Below are 19,621 nucleotides of genomic sequence, written 5' to 3' on the forward strand. Positions count from 1 at the left end.
AAATTCTCATCCATATGGCCACTTTAAAGAAAAACACATTCAGTATAATGTTAATGTTGATGCAACATTATGATTGTCTTCTGGCATTATTAGAACATTTGAGTACATAGCAGTGATTCCTGAACATTTTGTAATACATATGATACATTATGTCACCTGTTAGATTCATAGTTGATTGCACAGTAGAAATTTCTTGAGCACTTTTTTTATATGTATCATAAATTACGTCATCAGATTGGATCGGATCAGATTGGATGGGATCTTAATACCAGGTTTGAGTTCAGTCAATTGCAAGTGATAGTTCCGTAGGTACAATAATACGAGTACTTTTTAAATATGCAGTAAAAGTTACGCCTAAACATGTATAAACTCAGTTTGTGCCCTAAACATGTATAAACTCAGTTTGTGCCCTAAACATGTATAAACTCAGCTTGTACCCTAAACATGTATAAACTCAGTTTGTGCCCTAAACATGTATACACTCAGCTTTGTGCCCTAGACATGTATAAACTCAGTTTGTGCCCTAAACATATATAAACACACCTTGTGCCCTAAACATGTATAAAATCAACTTGTGCCCTAAACATGTATAAACTCAGCTTGTGCCCTAAACATGTATAACCACACCTTGTGCCCTAAACATGTATAAATTCAGCTTGTGCCCCTTTAAGCCATTTTAGGATCCAATACGGCCACTACTGACTGTCTTGACGCTATGGAGAAATAAAAGTTTCATAATTTCAATGAACACAAGATGGTGACCCAAAATTTCTGAGATTTTTTTTCAAAAACACAAGGAACAAGTTTTCGTGTTTATTTTAGAAATATTTCATGAACCTTGATTTGTAGCATCATCCATGCCATCGTGTTGCCATGGAGATTATAACATTTCTTATCTGTGATTACTAATAGTGTAAGTCCAGACCTCAAACCCATCGTATATTGTTCCGGAGTAAGGAATGGAGGGGAAGAGGAATTCAACGCAGTATGGGAAAAATACCAGGAAGCTAGCGTTCCCACTGAGATTAGAAAACTCTTATCTGCATTAAGTTGTACCAAGGATGAGGATCTATTACAAAGGTAACAATATTACAACACAAATAGTGTTGCCGTGAGAGGGTGTTGTATACTACTGGTATTTCTATTCACTTATCTTTGAGATCTATTTTAACCATGCAATAGTGAATGTTAATGGCCTCTGCCTTCATACTTTTATAATTTACATATAATATTTTAATCATATTTACCTTAGGTTACTTGCATACATTATTAGGTTATTTGCATACATTATTAGGTTACTTGTATACATTATTAGGTTATTTGCATACATTATTAGGTTACTTGCATACATTATTATGTTATTTGCATACATTATTAGGTTATTTGCATACATTATTGGGTTATTTGCATACATTATTAGGTTACTTGCGTACATTATTAGGTTACTTGTATACATTATTAGGTTACTTGAATACATTATTAGGTTACTTGCATACATTATTAAGTTACTTGCATACAATATTAAGTTACTTGCATACGTTATTAGGTTACTTGCATACATTATTAGGTTACTTGCATATTATCATCATATTATCATATTTATCTTCAGGTTACTTGAGTCATCATTGGACGATACTAAAATCCGAACTCAGGACGCCGACTCGGTAATTATAAGTGTTGCCAATAATGAACATAACGGTCAAAATATAGCCTGGCAGTTCTTCAAAGATAATTGGGATGAATTAACTAAAAGGTAAATATGTACACATTTTTTCTTTAAAAAAAGAAATAAGCACTTCTTCTCAAATTTAGGCGTAAAAAGAAAATTGTGTGGTTCCGATTACATTCACTTTTAGAATAGGTGGAGTAGGTACGTTTTTTTATTTTATTTTTTATTTTTTATTTTTTAAGAGTTGCGTGTCTAGCTTCAGGGGTAGTTATGTTTTCCGTTGTTTTCCATATGGTCTCTGTGTTTTTGGTTTCTTCTCAAAAAATATACAGCCATTACAGATTGGAAGAACAGTTTTATATTGTCTTTGCAGTTTCCGCATCCACTATTTCTTGCACAACTTCACAGTTTTCACGATTTTCTTCTTTTTTTTCTTCTCAAATATGTAAAAAATGTTTAAGGTTGGCGTGAAAAACTAGGTGGGGTCAAGTAACCGGAACCAAACAACTTTTTTTATTTGGCCTTAGAGAAGTTTGAGTTTGGATGCAAGACAAATAATTAAAGCAGCACTATCTGTAACTAGGGTTTTATTTTTTCTGGTCAGACGACGACAATATATTGACGGAAAATTGATGAAATACCAATAATTAAAGTTTGTACATGTTAATTATATTTCTATTCTAGCTATAAGTAGTATTATAGTAATAAGTTGAAATTATGATTCATTGGGGTGGTGATTTTTCGGTGTGGACCCAAAAGTCAATTTGATTGGATATATTGCACTATAGCATGTGTACTGCTAAAAAAATATGTTATGTACATATGATTCAATACTGTGCAGGGTGTACGATATTCGATTATTAAAGTCATAATATCTAACTAAATAGTTTTTTTTTTTAATTTTTCACTTGCAGCCAGTACAGCTTTAATGTTCATGACACTGTGAACATTGTATCAAATTAGCTTTAGTTTAATATCACGAAAGATAAACTTGACAACAAATGAACCATCACCATTTATTACTAGTCTAGTTCCTATACAGTATCGTTACCATTTACACCTCCACTGACATAGTCTAGTTCCTATACAGTATCATTACCATTTACACCTCCACTCACATAGTCTAGTTCCTATACAGTATCGTTACACCTCCACTCACAGCTGTATATAGTCAAATTTGTTAATCTAGAAGTCCCGAGATGCATGAGATGCAATTTGAAATTCATCCACAGCCACCCACACACAGTCATTAACATCATGTCTTTGTTAATCAATCACAAAATTCTAACAAAAAAAAACAGTCCCTCATAAAGTTAGTGTTTATTTGGGAAGTTATGTAATGTCCAATGTGGTATTTTTGTCAGCTCAGGATGCTACTTATACACTGTTTACGTCACTATAACATTTGGGGTTCACTGATCAGATGAACAACTTTTTGTGCAGATTGAGTGACTTTGACCAGACGTGGTTTAGTTAGGAACCACGGTTGCATCCAATTCATTACATATTTATAATGGTAGTAGCCCTAAAAGAGGGTAGTAGAAGTTCAGCTACACATACAAACACTTACTGTACAACAAGGAGAATGGCAGTTTTATTTACAACCTTACTTCATAGGGATCTCCTCAGTAAAAAACTTTGTTGCGTCCATAGAGAGACAGTTGTCAGCCAGGGGTGGGCAGACATAATGAGATGAGAATGAGTTTTATATACAACCTTACTTCATAGGGATCTCCTCAGTAAAAAACTTTGTTGCGTCCATAGAGAGACAGTTGTCAGCCAGGGGTGGGCAGACATAATGAGATGAGAATGAGTTTTATATACAACCTTACTTCATAGGGATCCTCTGTAAAAAACTTTGTTACGTCCATAGAGAGACAATTGTCAGCCAGGGGTGGGGAGACACTTACTGTACAACAATGAGAACGAGTTTTATTTTTATTTTTATAACCTTACTACATAGTGATCCCCTGTAAAGAACCCAGGCGTCCATAGAGAAACATATGTCAGCCAGGGGTGGGCAGAAACCTACTTTCTGTGAATTGTCAAACTATTGTTCATGACACTGTTTTCACTTACAGCAACTTTTATTTGTTTTGTTTTTAGATATGCAGGTGAGTCATTCACCATGGGTAAACTTATCAAGGGAGTGATTAGTGGTTTCAACACTGAAGAACAACTTCAGGAGGTAAGAAAGTTCAATCTTTGATGTCTTGGAAAAAAAGTTAGACTAGGTGCTTCTTTTTTCAGACTTATTGAGATATCTGCTGAGAGAAGGTTAAAAAACACTGTGGGACTATGCATACAAATCCCTTTGCAGTGCAACAACAGTTGTGGAGGTACAAAGTGTTATGTTGCCTTCTCCACTAATGGTACACGATAGTAGAACACCACCAGCGTACCATTGTATGACATTCACCAGTAGTGGTACACATGCTATACAACCATCAATTTTGTTAATCCTTAACTAATTTTTGTGTCATTAATTTTTAGGTACGACAATTTTTTCAAAATTCACCATAATCCTGGAAGTGGTACTGGCACTATACAACTATCAGATTTGTTAGTTCTTAATTAATTGTGTGTCGTTAATTTTTTGGTGCAACAATGTTTTGCCATTCACCGCAATGCTGGTAGTGATACACGCACGATACAACCATCAAATTTTTTAGATCTTAACTAATTGTTGTGTTGTTAAATTTTAGGTACGACAATTTTTCGATGATCACAGTGATGCTGGTAGTGGTACACGCTCTATACAACAAGGGATCGAAATCATTGAAATGAATATAGACTGGCTACAGAATCACGAAGATGACGTCACTAACTGGTTTAAAAATAATGTTTGATGTAGAAGTAACTAGAGATCTACAACGAAAATGTGGTCGGTGTAGAAAGTCAACTACACCACACAATGTTACTATGTTGAATTGCTATTATTTTTGTAATGAATTGTAAAAAAAAGCTGTCGACACTGATAAAATAGATGATTGTAAAATGTTACCTTGTATATCTCTCTAAAGGAATAGTCAAGTCAGGTTTATTTCAAATTGATATATTTTCATCTATTTTGGATTGAGGAAATTTTATCTTAAAAGTGCAGAATATATTGTTCATGGTTCTTCCAAGAATCAACAGGACAGGAAAATACATTTACTTTTGAAACGGTAAATTGGAAATAAATGCGACGTTTTGGTCTGTCTACAAGGACCTTGATTTAGTACCAGGTCCTGTAGTACATATGTATTGATTGCTGTTATTAAGTTAAATATGATTTCGGGTGATAACAGAAGCACCTTGGTAACTTATTCAACTTCAAAATCTTGCAAAGAAGTCTGACTGCACTTGACAATTTTGTTTGGGAATTCGATTTTTCCAACAAGGGTTTACAGGAAAACCTGATATGATGATCATATCTTTTTCGATAAATACAACTGTTTTGGCCATTATCACAATATCCTGGAATTTTAATGAAATACCTTTCTCCTACCCCTCCTGCTCTTCTACCCTCCTCATGCGCTTCTACTTTTCTCCTGTCTACCCCTGCTCTTATACTCTTCTACCCTCCTCCTGCCCATCTTCTACACTCCTCCTGCCCTTCTACCCTCCTGCCCATCTTCTACCCCCCTCCTGCCCATCTTCTACCCTCCTCCTGCCCATCTTCTACACTCCTCCTGCCCTTCTACCCTCCTCCTGCCCATCTTGTACCCTCCTCCTGCCCATCTTCTATCCTGTACTCAGCTCCTCTTGTTCTATTACTACTAGGAGTGCTTTCAATTCATATACAAATCTTACAAGGGATACAATGTATGAAATGTTTTTTTTTTAAAAGACGTAAAAACATGTGTTTCTGAATTGACTTTGTATACCTACCTTGTAATATAGTTTTTGCAATTCTTGCATAGATTAAGAAAATTTACAAAATTATTCCTAATTACCGCATTCTTTGTCAAAAAGAAACAAAATTCTGTAAAGATCCTCTCCTACCTAACTTTAGGTTAAGAAGATGTTTTCTTAATTCTGCCAATCATCGCATCAATGTTACTGGTGAAAAAAGGAAGACTTAGGGTGTCATTGCTCGTTTTTCATGAGCTGAAATTAAAGTGAGTTAAGGGGCCTTATGAATTCAAAAAACAGTAACTTAGAAGTTTGTTTCTGGATACTCTCACCATGACTGAAATAAGTCTCAGCGATTTTCATATTTTACTGATGAAAGAAATGCAGAAATATTAACACTACTTTGGAGGGTACTTACAAAACTTAGTTTTAGACTCTTTGATTTCAGGGTGGCAAAAAGAAAATATAAATCGTAGGGCTTCCAGTATTTAAAATATCGAAGTCAGAGCCTTCATTTTTGAAGCTGACCATTATTTCTGATGATGAAATCACTTATACTTTACAAGAAAACCAAACATATCAGAAGTTGGCATGTTGCCAAACATTCCAGGTATTTGTTGGCACAATGTCAAGTTTGGCAACTTGCCAAGTTTTCATATCAGTAGATGGCAGAGTGCCAAGATTTGAATAATTGTATCATAGTACAAGTTGGCATGTTTCCAAACATTCCAGGTATTTGTTGGCACAATGCCAAGTTTGGCAACTTGCCAAGTTTTTCTTATCAGTAGATGGCACAGTGCCAAGATCAGTAGATGTTGTAACAATCATAGTACTGGTTGATAACAGTAAATGTAGTTAAGATAAACAGAATTTTAAATATTTCTCTTTATTAATTGATAGTTGGCAGAGATATTCTTCCTAGCGAGTAAAAAATACTGGTAACTCATTAAAATAAAATGTATTTTTAGTATGACTAGTGGAATTAAAATGAGAAAAAACTTGTCAAAATGCACGGTGATAAATACTTGTTTTTATCAAATTCATAATATTTCTGCAAAATAAAATAGATTTAAGTAATATGTTATGTTTTCACAAAGTAACAAACTTAGAAATGCACTAGTTGTAATTTGAATGTGTATTTTTTTTGTTGCTCAGACAACCAACAGTATTTTGACTTAAAAGTTTTAAAATGCCAATAATCAGACATTGTACATGTATGTTAATTAGAGGCCGAAATGTGTCCATAGTACAGCAATAGGTAATCTTGCTGCTAGACCCCTCGGGCTATTCTGCTCACTGTAAAGGCAACCAAGGGCGATAGCAATCATATCTATCAGAAAAAAAGGCTGAGGTCTAGCAACGAGACTAAGCAACAGGTCGAAATTATGATTATGGTGTGGGTGCTGCTTTTTTGGGTGCGGACCCAAAAACAATTTGATTGGGTTAATTGTACAATTCTATACTGTGTGTACAGTTACACATATGTAATTACCCGTAGGTGATTCAATACTCATCGGGGTGTACGGTATGGCTTTAAAAAATAAAAAAGAATTGTTTCTGGTCATCGCACGCATCACTTACATGTAAATACCCCCGCATCTGTCTTTTTTTTCTATTTCTAACGAAAACACAAAAATAACCCTCCCTACTTCAGTGAAGACAACTGCAGAGTCAGTCATGAACAAGCAAATGACATCTGCCCCACATACACACGTGCTCTAAAGTACTATAAAAAAAAGAACAGTAACTGCCATAAATAGTAGATTGAGTGACAGGTTTGTTGAGTATTAAGAAAAAAAAACACTGTAGCACCATTTTAGACAAACTATCCTGACCAGAAACAATTCTCTTTTTTATTTTGGCCAAATACAAGTAAGTTAATTATATCTAGGAAAATAATTGGAAAACTTAGTATGTAGGCATTATTATCACAGAATACTTCTACAGAATACTTGTCATTATATACTGTTAACCTGGATATTTTAATTTAAAGACTTATTTTCACTTGTTTCGCTGGAAAACAAACATACAAAAATATGTAGTGACTAAAATGCCTTCTTGTACATGAACACAATGTACCAGTTTGGTAATTGGTAAAAATAAGTAGTGACTAAACTGCCTTCTTGTACATGAACACAATGTACCAGTCTGGTAATTAGTAAAAATAAGTAGTGACTGAAATGCCTTCTTGTATCAATGCACAAAGTACCAGTCTGGTAATGAGTGAAAATCGGTCTTTAAGAACTTGCTGCAAACTACAAAATCACAAAGTTTTCTAGACGCAAAGTATCTAGATTTACAGCAATTTATGACTTCTCAATTTCAGTAAATCGTATAATCCAAGAATATCACTGTTTTATAACGAAAATAAGTCTCGTACCCCTATACACAGAACAGTAGATAACTAATTACTATTCATACAAATCTTGATTAAGATATGGGGTCTCAGCATACATTGAACCCCCTAGCTTGGTCATAAAATGTTGATTGCCTGTCAACCCAATTATGTTGTCTCACTTGTCTTTGGCCAAGGCGAATACACTTTTAAAAAGGAGTTATTTTATTTACTTCATAGTTGCATTTACAGTCTCTTATTCTATGTTTCTATATAATATGCCTAAAATAGAAATTTATGCAGAATATGCCTTTGACGGCAAAACAAACAAAAACGTTGTAGCATACATACATACATACACACACATCCATACATACATACATACATACATACATACATACATACATACATACATACATAAACTATGACAAAGACACACATATAGAGGATATTTCTTTCCTTAGTATCCAAGATACAATTATATTGAACATTAATTTAGCAACCTTCTAACTTAACTTAAAACTTAACTTACTTGCCTTCTTAAAAAATATATTGACATCTTTTGATGTAAAGACTATATTGTACATTAAATAACTTTCTCCAAGAATTCTTTTGTTTATTTCAATTCATGATGTAATTGTGTGTTTTAATGTTTAGGTGTTCTTATGATGTGTGTGTGTGTGTGTGTGTGTATGTATGTGTGTGTCATTGTATGTATGTATGTATGTATGTATGTATGTATGTATGTATGCATGCATGTGTATATGTGCATGTGTGTATGTACATGTACATGTATGTGTATGTGTGTATGTATGTATGTGTGTATGTACATGTATGTGTATGTGTGTATGTATGTATGTATGTATGTATGTATATGTGTATGTGTGTATGTACATGTATTTGTACATGTGTGTGTGTGTGTTTGTATGTGTATGTGTCTGATTTGCATCTTGGTAAATCATTAACTTCTTTTCAGGAATATAGATTGAACAGTTGATATTGTTTTTATTTATGCAACTACCTGCTACAGCCATATTTAGAGCTATGAATGGGGGGGGGGGGGCTTTTCTACTTCACATTCAGAGATACTGATATTATTAAAATATTAGCAACACAATTTAATATGAGTAAATAAGTAGGGCCAAAACGATTTCATGTCCGTGTAAATGCAAACTTTACATTCAAACCTTCATGAATAAGGAAACCCAAAGTGATGGACGATTTTTTGACATACCTCTGCTCTGAAACCATCCAGATTTGTTTTTCTCTGCATAAAATAGTGTGAACCATAAAGCACCTCGTTTTTGGACAAGGAAATGGGCTTTCAAACCAGCCCATTTTTGTCTGTCGAACTTAGCTATGAAAAATTATCGTAAGTGAGAATATTATCGGAGTTCTTTTCAGAAATCTGCCCCATTTTTACATTTTTGCAGGTAGTTGCGTCTGTGTCCGGTTATTACATTAAAATCTTACCTGTCCCGAATAAGTTATTTTTCTTCTTTTTTTCAATTTGTTATCGTTCTTCACAATAACATAAAACTTTGTTGCTTGAAGTATGGGAATGCGTAACATGGCAATAGACAGTTCCGCTGCTGTTCCAAGTTCCAAAATAGGAACTTCCTAATTTGCATATCTGAAACGCCGTGTATGCAAATTAGCTTCTGTCGCCATGACTTTGATCGCATCGAATGCAAAACAAAGGCCTGCAAGCGCATAGCAGCACGTACTCGATAGATGGAATCCACTTTACAGTTCGGACACACATCTCTCCCACAACCCCCCCCCCCCCCCACACACACACACACACACACCTCAGTCGCAATATTTTGTGGTTATATTTTGCGTTTCTATCGAAATTTACAAAATAAATACTGACCTGACGCGTGCGATTGTTCGCATTGGCTGACAGTTCTATTTCGTAACGTGCGAATGCTGTTGCGCCGTTGCATCATGGGTGACTTCGCTAGTGACGTCATAATGTTACTGTCGAATGTTTACGTTAGAGACGGTCGTGCAGTATGTCGTATGTGATCGTACGTACGTGTACCGTTTTCAGACCACTGTAGATATACTGAGCATTATTCGACATCCAGGTAACGTTTAAATATTTTATTAATTCTAAGTAATAACGTCTTCTGTGCAAGCTGATCGCTTGAGGCGCTCTTTTTCTATTGCATAATCAATGTAACAGTAGTTTATTTCATGTGTTCTTTTTTACCCCGATTTGAAATTTGAAGATTAACTTTTACATGCAGTTTGATTTATAAATATTTTCACAAGCGATGAGTTTTCTTACTCCTTCAGCAACAAATAATTACTTAAATACCCGGAGTAAGAGACGTGAAAACCAGAACATAGAAAAGTTGATCCTCAACAAAATGATACGCCCATGTTATTTTTATTATTAAATTAACACTTGCGATGGCACAAGACTGAAAAAATGGACCTTTAAAATAATATAAACCGCCTGAATAATTTATGTTTACTTCTGGTATTAGGCCTAAAAAAATTGTGTGGTTCCGTTTACGCTCAATTTTAGAATAGGTGGGGTAGGTAGATTTTTTATTTCATTTAAAGAAAAAGAAATTCATATGTGAGTGTCTAGTTTAGGTAGTTATGTTTTCCGTTGTTTTCAATATGGTCTCTGTGTTATTGGTTACTTCTCATCACGTGTACAGCCATTACAGATTGTTGGTGTAAGTTTCCACATCCACTATTTCTTGCGAGACTTCACAATTTTCGCGATTTTATTTTTTAAACGTAAATACGTAAAAAGAAAAAGGCCTTACATCAAAAAATATATTTATAAATTAGCATTTCTAAAATATAATATCATATTTAACTGCCAATAAAAGCACATGTACACTCTTCAAACCTTGCTTTCCGGGTTTCACTACATTTCACCTTCAAATTTGCACTGTACCATCTCAAATGAAAACTAGGCTACCATTTTCAAATGGAAAAAAATACATTGTAATAGGGAACTTACAATCCAGACTGAGCATGCCCAGATGCAAAGGACTATGGGATTATCTGTGGTTATCGTAATAACTAATCTGGAGCTATCGATTGAATAAACCTCCCACAATAGTCATGGTAACTATGAATTGATCATTCGTGGTTGTAAACTATGATTGTAATAGTACTGTTTACAATACCAATTCATTAATATTTATTATCACATTTCCCACGATGCAACATTCAACATGGCGGGTTTGCAAGTTCCATATTCGTCACATATAGATTAAGATATATTTTTAATACAATGATGACTAGATGTGGGAACAGGTTGGTAAGATTAATTGTCCCCGAATAAGAGAAATTCACAGAATGCTAAATATAATTATAATTTATTTGGACCAAGAACATTTGATCTTCATAAGCTTTCACAATATGTATATATGGAATTTACCCAAGGAATTGTTATTTACATTCTCAATGCAAAATTACATGGTAATGTCCTCAATAAATTTGCATAATACGTTGCCATGTATGGAATTTCCTTCATAAATTTACATAACAATTCCCCATACATGGCACTTCCTTAATAAATTTCACATAACAATTTACCATATATGGAATTTCCTTAATAAATTTACATAACATTTCACCATATATGGATTTTTTTCAAAGAGTTTACATAACATTTCAGCATATTTGGAATTTCCTAAATATATTAGCATAATAGTTCACCAAACATGGCATTCCTTAATAAATTTCACATAACATTTACCATATATGGAATTTCCTTAATAAATTTACGTAACATTTCACTCACATTTCAAATGGAATTTCCTTTAGTAAATCTACATAACAATTCACCATATATGCGGAATTTCCTTAACAAATTTATGTAATTGTATGCCTTTGCAAACATATTAATATCGTGTTATAATTACTTTCCAAATGTATAACATAATGCAACCATAAATAAAAATTATTTTTTCTACAAATGTGACCAAGAAACTGGATCTGCAGTGAAGAATAGTGAGGGTTGTAAACGTTCCATGCATTAACATTTACTTTTCCAAACCACTTTTAAAGGGTGAAGAGTTAAGTTCTGATTCGTCCTGATTGCAAGGTTATTCCCGCAAAGTCTAGATTTTGGGTATTTTATCAAGTTTTTCTTTTTAAAAAATAAGGTGCTTGACCTCCAGGCCGAATAGAAAAATAATACGTTCTAAAACATACATTTCGCAAATAATTAAAATTTTCATCTTTTAATTTATTTGGCATTCATGATACATTAAGCTTACTTCTTGAATGGCTTGTTATATGACAAAGAACGATATTTTAATTTCATTTTTTTCTTTAAATTGGCAGAGAAAATCACTATGTAATGTCTGGTAACCAGAACAAACTTCTTTTAGAAAAAAAAATCTTGAGCGACTAAATCACGTGATTTGTAAACCACCCGGTGACGTCATCTTCATATCTTGTTAACCAATCAATGTTCATCTTTATATGCTCAATAGCCTGTTCAATAGTACGGCTGCTAACACCAACATTAGGGTTTGCCGCCAGGAACGCCTCAACCTACAAAAATCAGATATAATATGAAAATACTCTCTACGTCACAACATGAAGAACATCGCAGTTAAATTTATATATATAAAAATCTAGTCTATGGCCTGATCCCAGTAAACAAACTAATTCCGGATTATTTTTTGGCATAGACCCTCCACCATTGTGGAGGGCCGGGCTATATGGTTTTGGTCTGTGTTCGCCATAAGGCCAGACCATTAACTCTGCTGTCTAGTTGAAGCCGGGGTCCAAGGGCAACTCTAAACATCTTATCATTACCAATCACTTGAATTCACTTTGCACGTGGACATTTCCTAGATCTGAATTCGTTAGATCAATGATACAACCACAATTTAGAGAAGTGCTAATTACAGATTCAGAATCACACAATTATAATGAAACAAAAGAAAGAGTTCGAAACAAGAGTGTATACTTTTTGAAAGAGTAGTATGTAGTTTTGGATCAAATCTCAGATCCCTTGTTTCGTGGTCTGAGATAAAATCAAAAGGGGAACGATTTCACTTCAGGACACGTCTTCAAGTTCGCCCAAGGCCACCTCTCTGCTAGAACAGTTGATCAGCGTATGAAAACACAAGATATGTTTGGTTAAAAGAAGTGAAATTGTTCCTTTTTGTCTATCTTTCCTCCTAGACTACATGTAGAAGTAAGTATTGGATTTTAATATGGCTTAACTGCGACATCGTTTTAAAAAAGAAATGTACGGCGACACCTGATTTAATTTGTTTGAGAATGGGGTTAAGTTCTGAATGCAAGGTTTCTCTAGCCAATATTTCACATACCTTTGTAAGTTCTTCAGGTGTTTTAAAGCCAGATACAACGCCTGTGATAATTGAACCCATATCACGACCTGCATATCTAACAAGCAAGAAAATATAATATTAAATTGTTTTGTTTTTTAAATTTCACTTTACACTTCATTAGTTGCTAAGTAGCTGTACTTTCTTCTTAATTTTGTTTATATTTGAATGCAATAACAAACTTTTACATCTTTTTTCTCTGTACATTTATTCTGTTACAAATTATTGACTTTGCACTGTGTTCTTTCAAATTTATCATGTAGGGAATAATAGTCAAGTTTTTTTATAATTCAAATACAAAATAATTACCCATCTTTTCTCATCATTATGACCAGGTTAGATATTCAATATAGTTCAGTGAGTTATAGCAAAATCTAGACTGTATATTTTTGAGGTACATTTGTTACCTTTCACGAAGCGTAGTCAATTTATTCACGATAAATTCCGAGGCAAGGTCACCGCCATTGGAAGGGTTGTTCGCCACTGTTACGATAAGGTCAACGGTGTCTTGAGGACGAATCTTTGATGGATCTATTGACCAATCCAGTAACCTGGCGTAAAAGAAAATGTATGAATTTTAGAACAAGATTCGTCAACCATTTCATTTAGCCGAAAATACTACAAGTAACCTAAGGGGCCTTGTCAATACGAGTACCGATAAAGCTTAAGGTGTCCAGTTGAGTGAAGAAAGAGATTGGGGAATAATAAACATGAGCAAATGCAGTTTTTTTAAAAGCAAGGAAAATATTGACGATTTTTAACGTTCAGGATTAAGCCAATAGTCCTGTATTTCGAGCACTGCGCTATTAATTATTCATTTATTAGTCCTCAAAGGATACATAGTTTACAGCCTACAACTGTACAGAATAAATAAAAACAATATACACAAAACCCCTGAAACGGGTGAGTAAAAATAAAGAAAAGGTACACAAATACACAAATATAACTTAGCATCGATTTAACAATCTGACGGCTGACGGGACAAAACTCTTTCTGTATCGAACATAGGAGCATTTAAGACAACGGTATTTTCGACCAGATGGGAGAATATCAAAATATGCATTGAGTGGATAATATGCATTATTATCTGAATCCGTGAACAAATCGTTATCCTAACAATTCTAGAACTATTAATACCTTTGTAACAGATCTTTGTATTGCGTGCACGATAAGGCATATAACAATGTTTGGGTTTCGGAAGCAACAGTTGATTCCTGGTATTTTTTCCAGACATAATTAAACCCATCTTCATTTCCATTTCTGATACCAGAGCAGTAAATGATTCTCTTAAGGTCTGGACTGACGCTGTTGAAGAGAAATAAGACGTCGTTTATCTTTTACATCATCTTTCAACTACATACAACCTGATTTAATGTTCATCGTGTTGTCATCCATAAAGCACACCCATTTTGTGTCAATGTGGAAAAATCAGGCGATATGATAATAAAGTTCACACATTCTCAAAATATATATTTATATAGTTATCATCATCATTATTATTTACTGAGAATCATTCCTTTCTATTTAGACTTAAAAGTAACTGTACCTCTGACTGGTGTTTTGTTAGTGCTGGTAATCATTTCTGATCAGATTTAAGAAGAGTAAATATGTAGACACATTTGTTTTTACTGTATGTATGTATGTATGTATGTATGTATGTATGTATGTATGTATGTATGTATGTATGTATGTATGTAGGCAAAGGTTATGTTTTAGTGATGTCTGTCTGTCTGTCTGTCTGTCTGTCTGTGTCATCGTTATCTCAAAATTGGCTGGTCCAATTCAAATGAAATTGGGTACATAAGATATTCTTTAGGGTAGTAGCAGGAACTGGTTAGGTTTTAGTAGATATCCTATGAATAATAATGCAGTATTTGCATAAATAACGATTTCTAGTAATTATGCATGCTTCAAATTTCATGTCATGTTATAAATACACAGATGGTCACAGAGCATATATCCTATGAAGCTTGTTGATGTAGCTTTTAAAAATACACATTACAGAAGGCATTATGTATTTCAATATGCTATGCGCTTTCTTACCCAATGCCTTCATTCATCCAGTCATTGAATTTCTCTACGCTCTTCTGCACTGCTGTGTCTTGTCCAAAACCAACAGCCATCTCTAGAACAAGAGTACGCCTCAATCTACAATATGACGTCATTCATATATTAGAGGGGTACACACTTTTTAACTAATGCCCTCTTTCGGCTAAAGTCAGACAACAACGTCTCCTTCTATCATGCATGTTAAAACTTATATCAAAGTGAAACCAACCAATGGCGTTCATTCTTAGCAACTTTTTCAAAATATTATGCTACCGACAGAATTTCCCATAAACCCTTGCAGGGAACCAGCACAATTGAACACGTGTAAAGTTCCCTATTTACAAGATTTCAAAGTTGGGTATGTTATTCAGGTTATATTTATCACCAAAAATCAAATAATTTTACGTTGACAGCAGTAATCAATATAAGTGCAGTAAAGGAACAAATAGGTCTATGGGATCTTTTTTAGACCAGTACAACCACGTGACCAATCTGAGCATATGGCAAAGCTCACTACAGACATTGACATTGACTTGTCGACTGCAAACATTCATCACGTTTAGGTGAAAGTGGCCATATGGATGAGAATTGGGTATTCAGTTTGGATTTTTAATGTCAAAAATAATTTTCTTTTGAATTTAATAACTTTTTTATTGGGCTTATTACAAAAATACAATTCTTTTCATGGATAGAAATCTTTTACATTTTGTATTCCGAAACTTATCTTAAAATTTGGTCATGGTTTCCTACTTGGAAATCAACATAAAACAACATTGACATAATGTGTGTTTGTAACTCATTACATGTACATTGCAAGCTAAACTATGTGGAGTAATAAGCCTGCTATTGTACATACAATAACAAAGATTTCACTTATATTTAATCTTTTGCAATTTATTGAGTGACAAACGCAGATTATGTTAATGTTATTTCATATTGATTTTTCAAGTAGGAAGACATGATAAAATTGTTTTATAAATTAAAATTCCAAAATAAATACCTAATCCTCATCCATATGGCCACTTTAAATTTTAATATCCAAGGAAGCAAGGAAAGGGAAAACGACACTTACCTTTCAATATGGGTACCAGTATCTTCCCACCCTACTTTGTTGATGATATTGTCAAACAATTGTAGAATATATTGCTGTCCATAAGAAAACATACAAAAAGTCAAAATCGCTAAAATGTAAATTTTAAGAATAAACCTTTCAAGTATTTAAACAATAAGGTCTGGTGACGTAGAAAGACAAGAAAATAAATCCTGCATTTTCTGGTTGGATGTGTACAACTTGGCTGTGTCTAGCATGGTTTTAAGATTCTTTTTTGTCTCGTGGCTTAAAGTCAAGAGATGATTCACACTACTGCTAGTAACGTATCTTCTACGTTCATGATGTAATATATCAAAATTGTACACTCAGTTAATGTTTCACAAATTATTCTTCTGGTAACCCTGCACACTCCAGTTCTTACACTTACCCTGCAAACCCAGGTTCTCACTTACCCTGCACACTTTAGAACATACACTTACCCACTGCACTTCCCTTCCTATACACGTACCCTACATACGTCAAATCTAACATTTGCCCTGCCACCCTTCAAATTTAACTCGGCACAATTTCCCTGCACAGTCCAATTCTTACACTTACCCTGCACACTTCATAACCATCCCGTCCTTGTAAAACAGATCCAATATACTTCAGATTACTAACTGCCGTTGCTATGGGAACATAGTCGTCCTCATTTGTTAAATATAATGATAAATCCAGGGCCTTTGATTGGTTCACATGGTTTGCTCTATGAGATTTGTAGGAAAAGGAAATCATGAATAATAATGTTCTTTTTTATCATCTTCAAATTGAGTTTATATGTTTATGTTTGTTTGTTTGTTTGTCTGTCTGTCTGTCTGTCTGTCTGTATGTCTGTCTGTCTGTCTGTCTGTCTGTCTGTCTGTCTGTCTGTCTGTCTGTCTGTCTGTCTGTTTGGTTTTGGGGTGGGGGTATTCTTGTTGTATAATACAACGTACGTGCAGTCTTTTATTTACTGAAGCATAGCTAGCCACCACTTGCTATTGGCAAAACTCAAACCTTACAATCAGGCTAAATACATTTTATAAACAACATTACATAATGTAACCCCCCCCCCCCGTAATATAGCACGAATGTGCCTGTTCGATAAACTATACGTCATAATACTTCGTCAAGCTGATAGACCCTTCGGGTAATTGTGTTAACTGTTCAAAGTAACCATAGTAATATAGTTGAGCGCTTGACCGAAGTGGAATTCTACCTCCCCTCCCCTCCTCCATCACTTTAAGCATAACACTAGATACTAATTAGTTACTTAGTATTTTATAGCGAGTTTGTCAATTGAATAGAAATCAGCCATTATTTTAATATAATAGGGAACTTGCAATCTAGACTGAGCATGCTCAGACGCAAAGGACTATGGGATTACATGTGGTTATCGTAATACCTAATCTGGAGCTACCGATAAAATAAACCTCCCACAATGGTCACGGTAACTATGAATTGATCATTCGTGGTTGCAAACAATGTAACAGTGCTGTTTACAATACCAATTCATTAGTATTTATTATCATATTTCCCATGATGCAACATTCAACATGGCGGGTTTGCAAGTTCCCTATTACTGATTATTTTTACAAACCCGTCCTTAATTTGAAAATGCATGAAGAACCCCCCCCCCCCCCCCGAGCAATGCTCTATGGGGACTGAGAACAAACTTTAGGTACTCTCATCCTGAACGCATTTTGTTTGGTAATCTTCTGAAGACAGGTCGGAAGTCATGTCATGATATTACATATATATACTGTACCTTGCAAGATGAAAGATGTCGTCAATAAACGATGTTCTATCAGCTGATGTGAAGACAGTATGATCATCTTGAAGTTGTTGTATGATGACATCCCAGCTGTTATCATCATAGTTAACACGATAAAACCCGGTAGATTTAACATTGCCTTTAAACCAGGTTGTCTCGGCTGGCAAAGTGAATTCTCCTGATTTTCAAAAGAGAAACAGTGGTGACTTTTTGTGACTGTAACTGCTACTATGGAAATCAAGCTATCGGCAACCTAAGACACAAACTAAAACTATTGTTGTTGATATACTACTATGGAAATCAAGCTATCGGCAACCTAAGACACAAACTAAAGCTATTGTTGTTGATATACTACTATGGAAACCAGGCTATCGGTAAACTAGGCTATAGGCAAACTCAGATAGACAGAAACTAAATCTATTGTATGTTGATATGCTACAATGGAAATCAAGCTATAGCCAAACTAAGCTAGACAAACTACAACTATTGTTGTTGATATACTACTATGGAAACCAGGCTATTGATAAACTAAGATAAACACAAACTAAAACTACTGTTGTTTATATACTACTATGGAAATCAAGCTATCGGCAAACTAAGATAAACACAAACTAAAGCTATTGTTGCAACCTGTTGATATAAGCTATTAATGGACGTTGATGGCGCAATATGTAACTACTAAACATATAATAATCTTTATTGTTGACAATCCGCCATCTTGTTTCAAACACTAAGAATATATAGTCTTGGTTAGCCACACTGTTGTAGAAATCTAAATTTAATACCCTTACTACCATCATAGCCCCTACACACTGTAGAGTCTATGCTACCATCCAGATTTGGTTGCCATAACTACACATAACACTACACTTGCCTGTCTCAACATGCTCTTATTTGGTTTCTAAATAAGGTATTGTTTACATTACATACCGGATGTAGACATTAGTGTTAGCCGTATTGCAGTCTCTGTATCACCAGATGTTATATATGTAAATGGAATGTTCCACTTGTAACTATGGAAACAAACACATTTGAAATGATTATTACAGCGAAATGATACCTCAGTGTGAGTTCATGGAAGTTTGGTATAGGCCTGGCTAGGACATTTCTGTTAACCGTGGTGTCATCGGCTTCCATTATACACCATATTTGCCTAAAGTATTCATTGAATTGAATTGAGAATTGGGTATTTATTTTGGATTTTTAATTTATAAAAAAAAGTTTTTTCATAGACACAAATTCAATAGGAATCAACATACACAGGGAACATTGTACATCCTAGCACTAGGATGTGCACATCCTAGTGCTAGGAAGAAGAGCATAGCTATATACCAGCTGTGTGTCTCACAGCCCCATTACACGATATATTTTTTCCACAGCCCTGGTACATGGTTGTGAAAAATATGCCTGTTGAATGGATATGGAATACCGCCTCTGTGCCACGACTGTTTTGCACATCCCAGTACCATAGCTGTGTACTGCATACCTAGCACACAGTTGTGCACATACATGTAACAGCTATGGTGGAATAATACCCTGTAGCAAC

General features: G+C 34.5%; 2 protein-coding genes across 2 annotated transcripts in view; one reads left to right on the forward strand and one right to left on the reverse strand.

Moving 5' to 3' along the window:
• LOC144450218 (endoplasmic reticulum aminopeptidase 2-like) overlaps positions 1–4,549 on the forward strand; it is a 48,938-nt gene extending 44,389 nt beyond the window's left edge. Inside the window, exons 14-17 of the mRNA XM_078140809.1 lie at positions 913–1,080; positions 1,610–1,753; positions 3,776–3,857; positions 4,375–4,549. Of these exons, the coding sequence (XP_077996935.1) occupies positions 913–1,080; positions 1,610–1,753; positions 3,776–3,857; positions 4,375–4,518 (538 nt within the window). The 3' untranslated portion in view covers positions 4,519–4,549. The remainder of the gene's footprint in view (positions 1–912; positions 1,081–1,609; positions 1,754–3,775; positions 3,858–4,374) is intronic.
• Positions 4,550–12,230: 7,681 nt separating this feature from the next.
• LOC144449982 (endoplasmic reticulum aminopeptidase 2-like) overlaps positions 12,231–19,621 on the reverse strand; it is a 15,972-nt gene continuing 8,581 nt past the window's right edge. Inside the window, exons 9-17 of the mRNA XM_078140548.1 lie at positions 19,006–19,088; positions 18,070–18,253; positions 16,881–17,028; positions 16,305–16,378; positions 15,227–15,331; positions 14,321–14,488; positions 13,591–13,734; positions 13,166–13,241; positions 12,231–12,377 (exon numbers count right to left, since the gene is read on the reverse strand). Coding sequence (XP_077996674.1) covers positions 12,231–12,377; positions 13,166–13,241; positions 13,591–13,734; positions 14,321–14,488; positions 15,227–15,331; positions 16,305–16,378; positions 16,881–17,028; positions 18,070–18,253; positions 19,006–19,088 — 1,129 coding nt within the window. The remainder of the gene's footprint in view (positions 12,378–13,165; positions 13,242–13,590; positions 13,735–14,320; positions 14,489–15,226; positions 15,332–16,304; positions 16,379–16,880; positions 17,029–18,069; positions 18,254–19,005; positions 19,089–19,621) is intronic.

Source organism: Glandiceps talaboti, chromosome 19 (assembly GCF_964340395.1).
Source record: "Glandiceps talaboti chromosome 19, keGlaTala1.1, whole genome shotgun sequence".
NCBI classification, from domain to species: domain Eukaryota; kingdom Metazoa; phylum Hemichordata; class Enteropneusta; family Spengelidae; genus Glandiceps; species Glandiceps talaboti.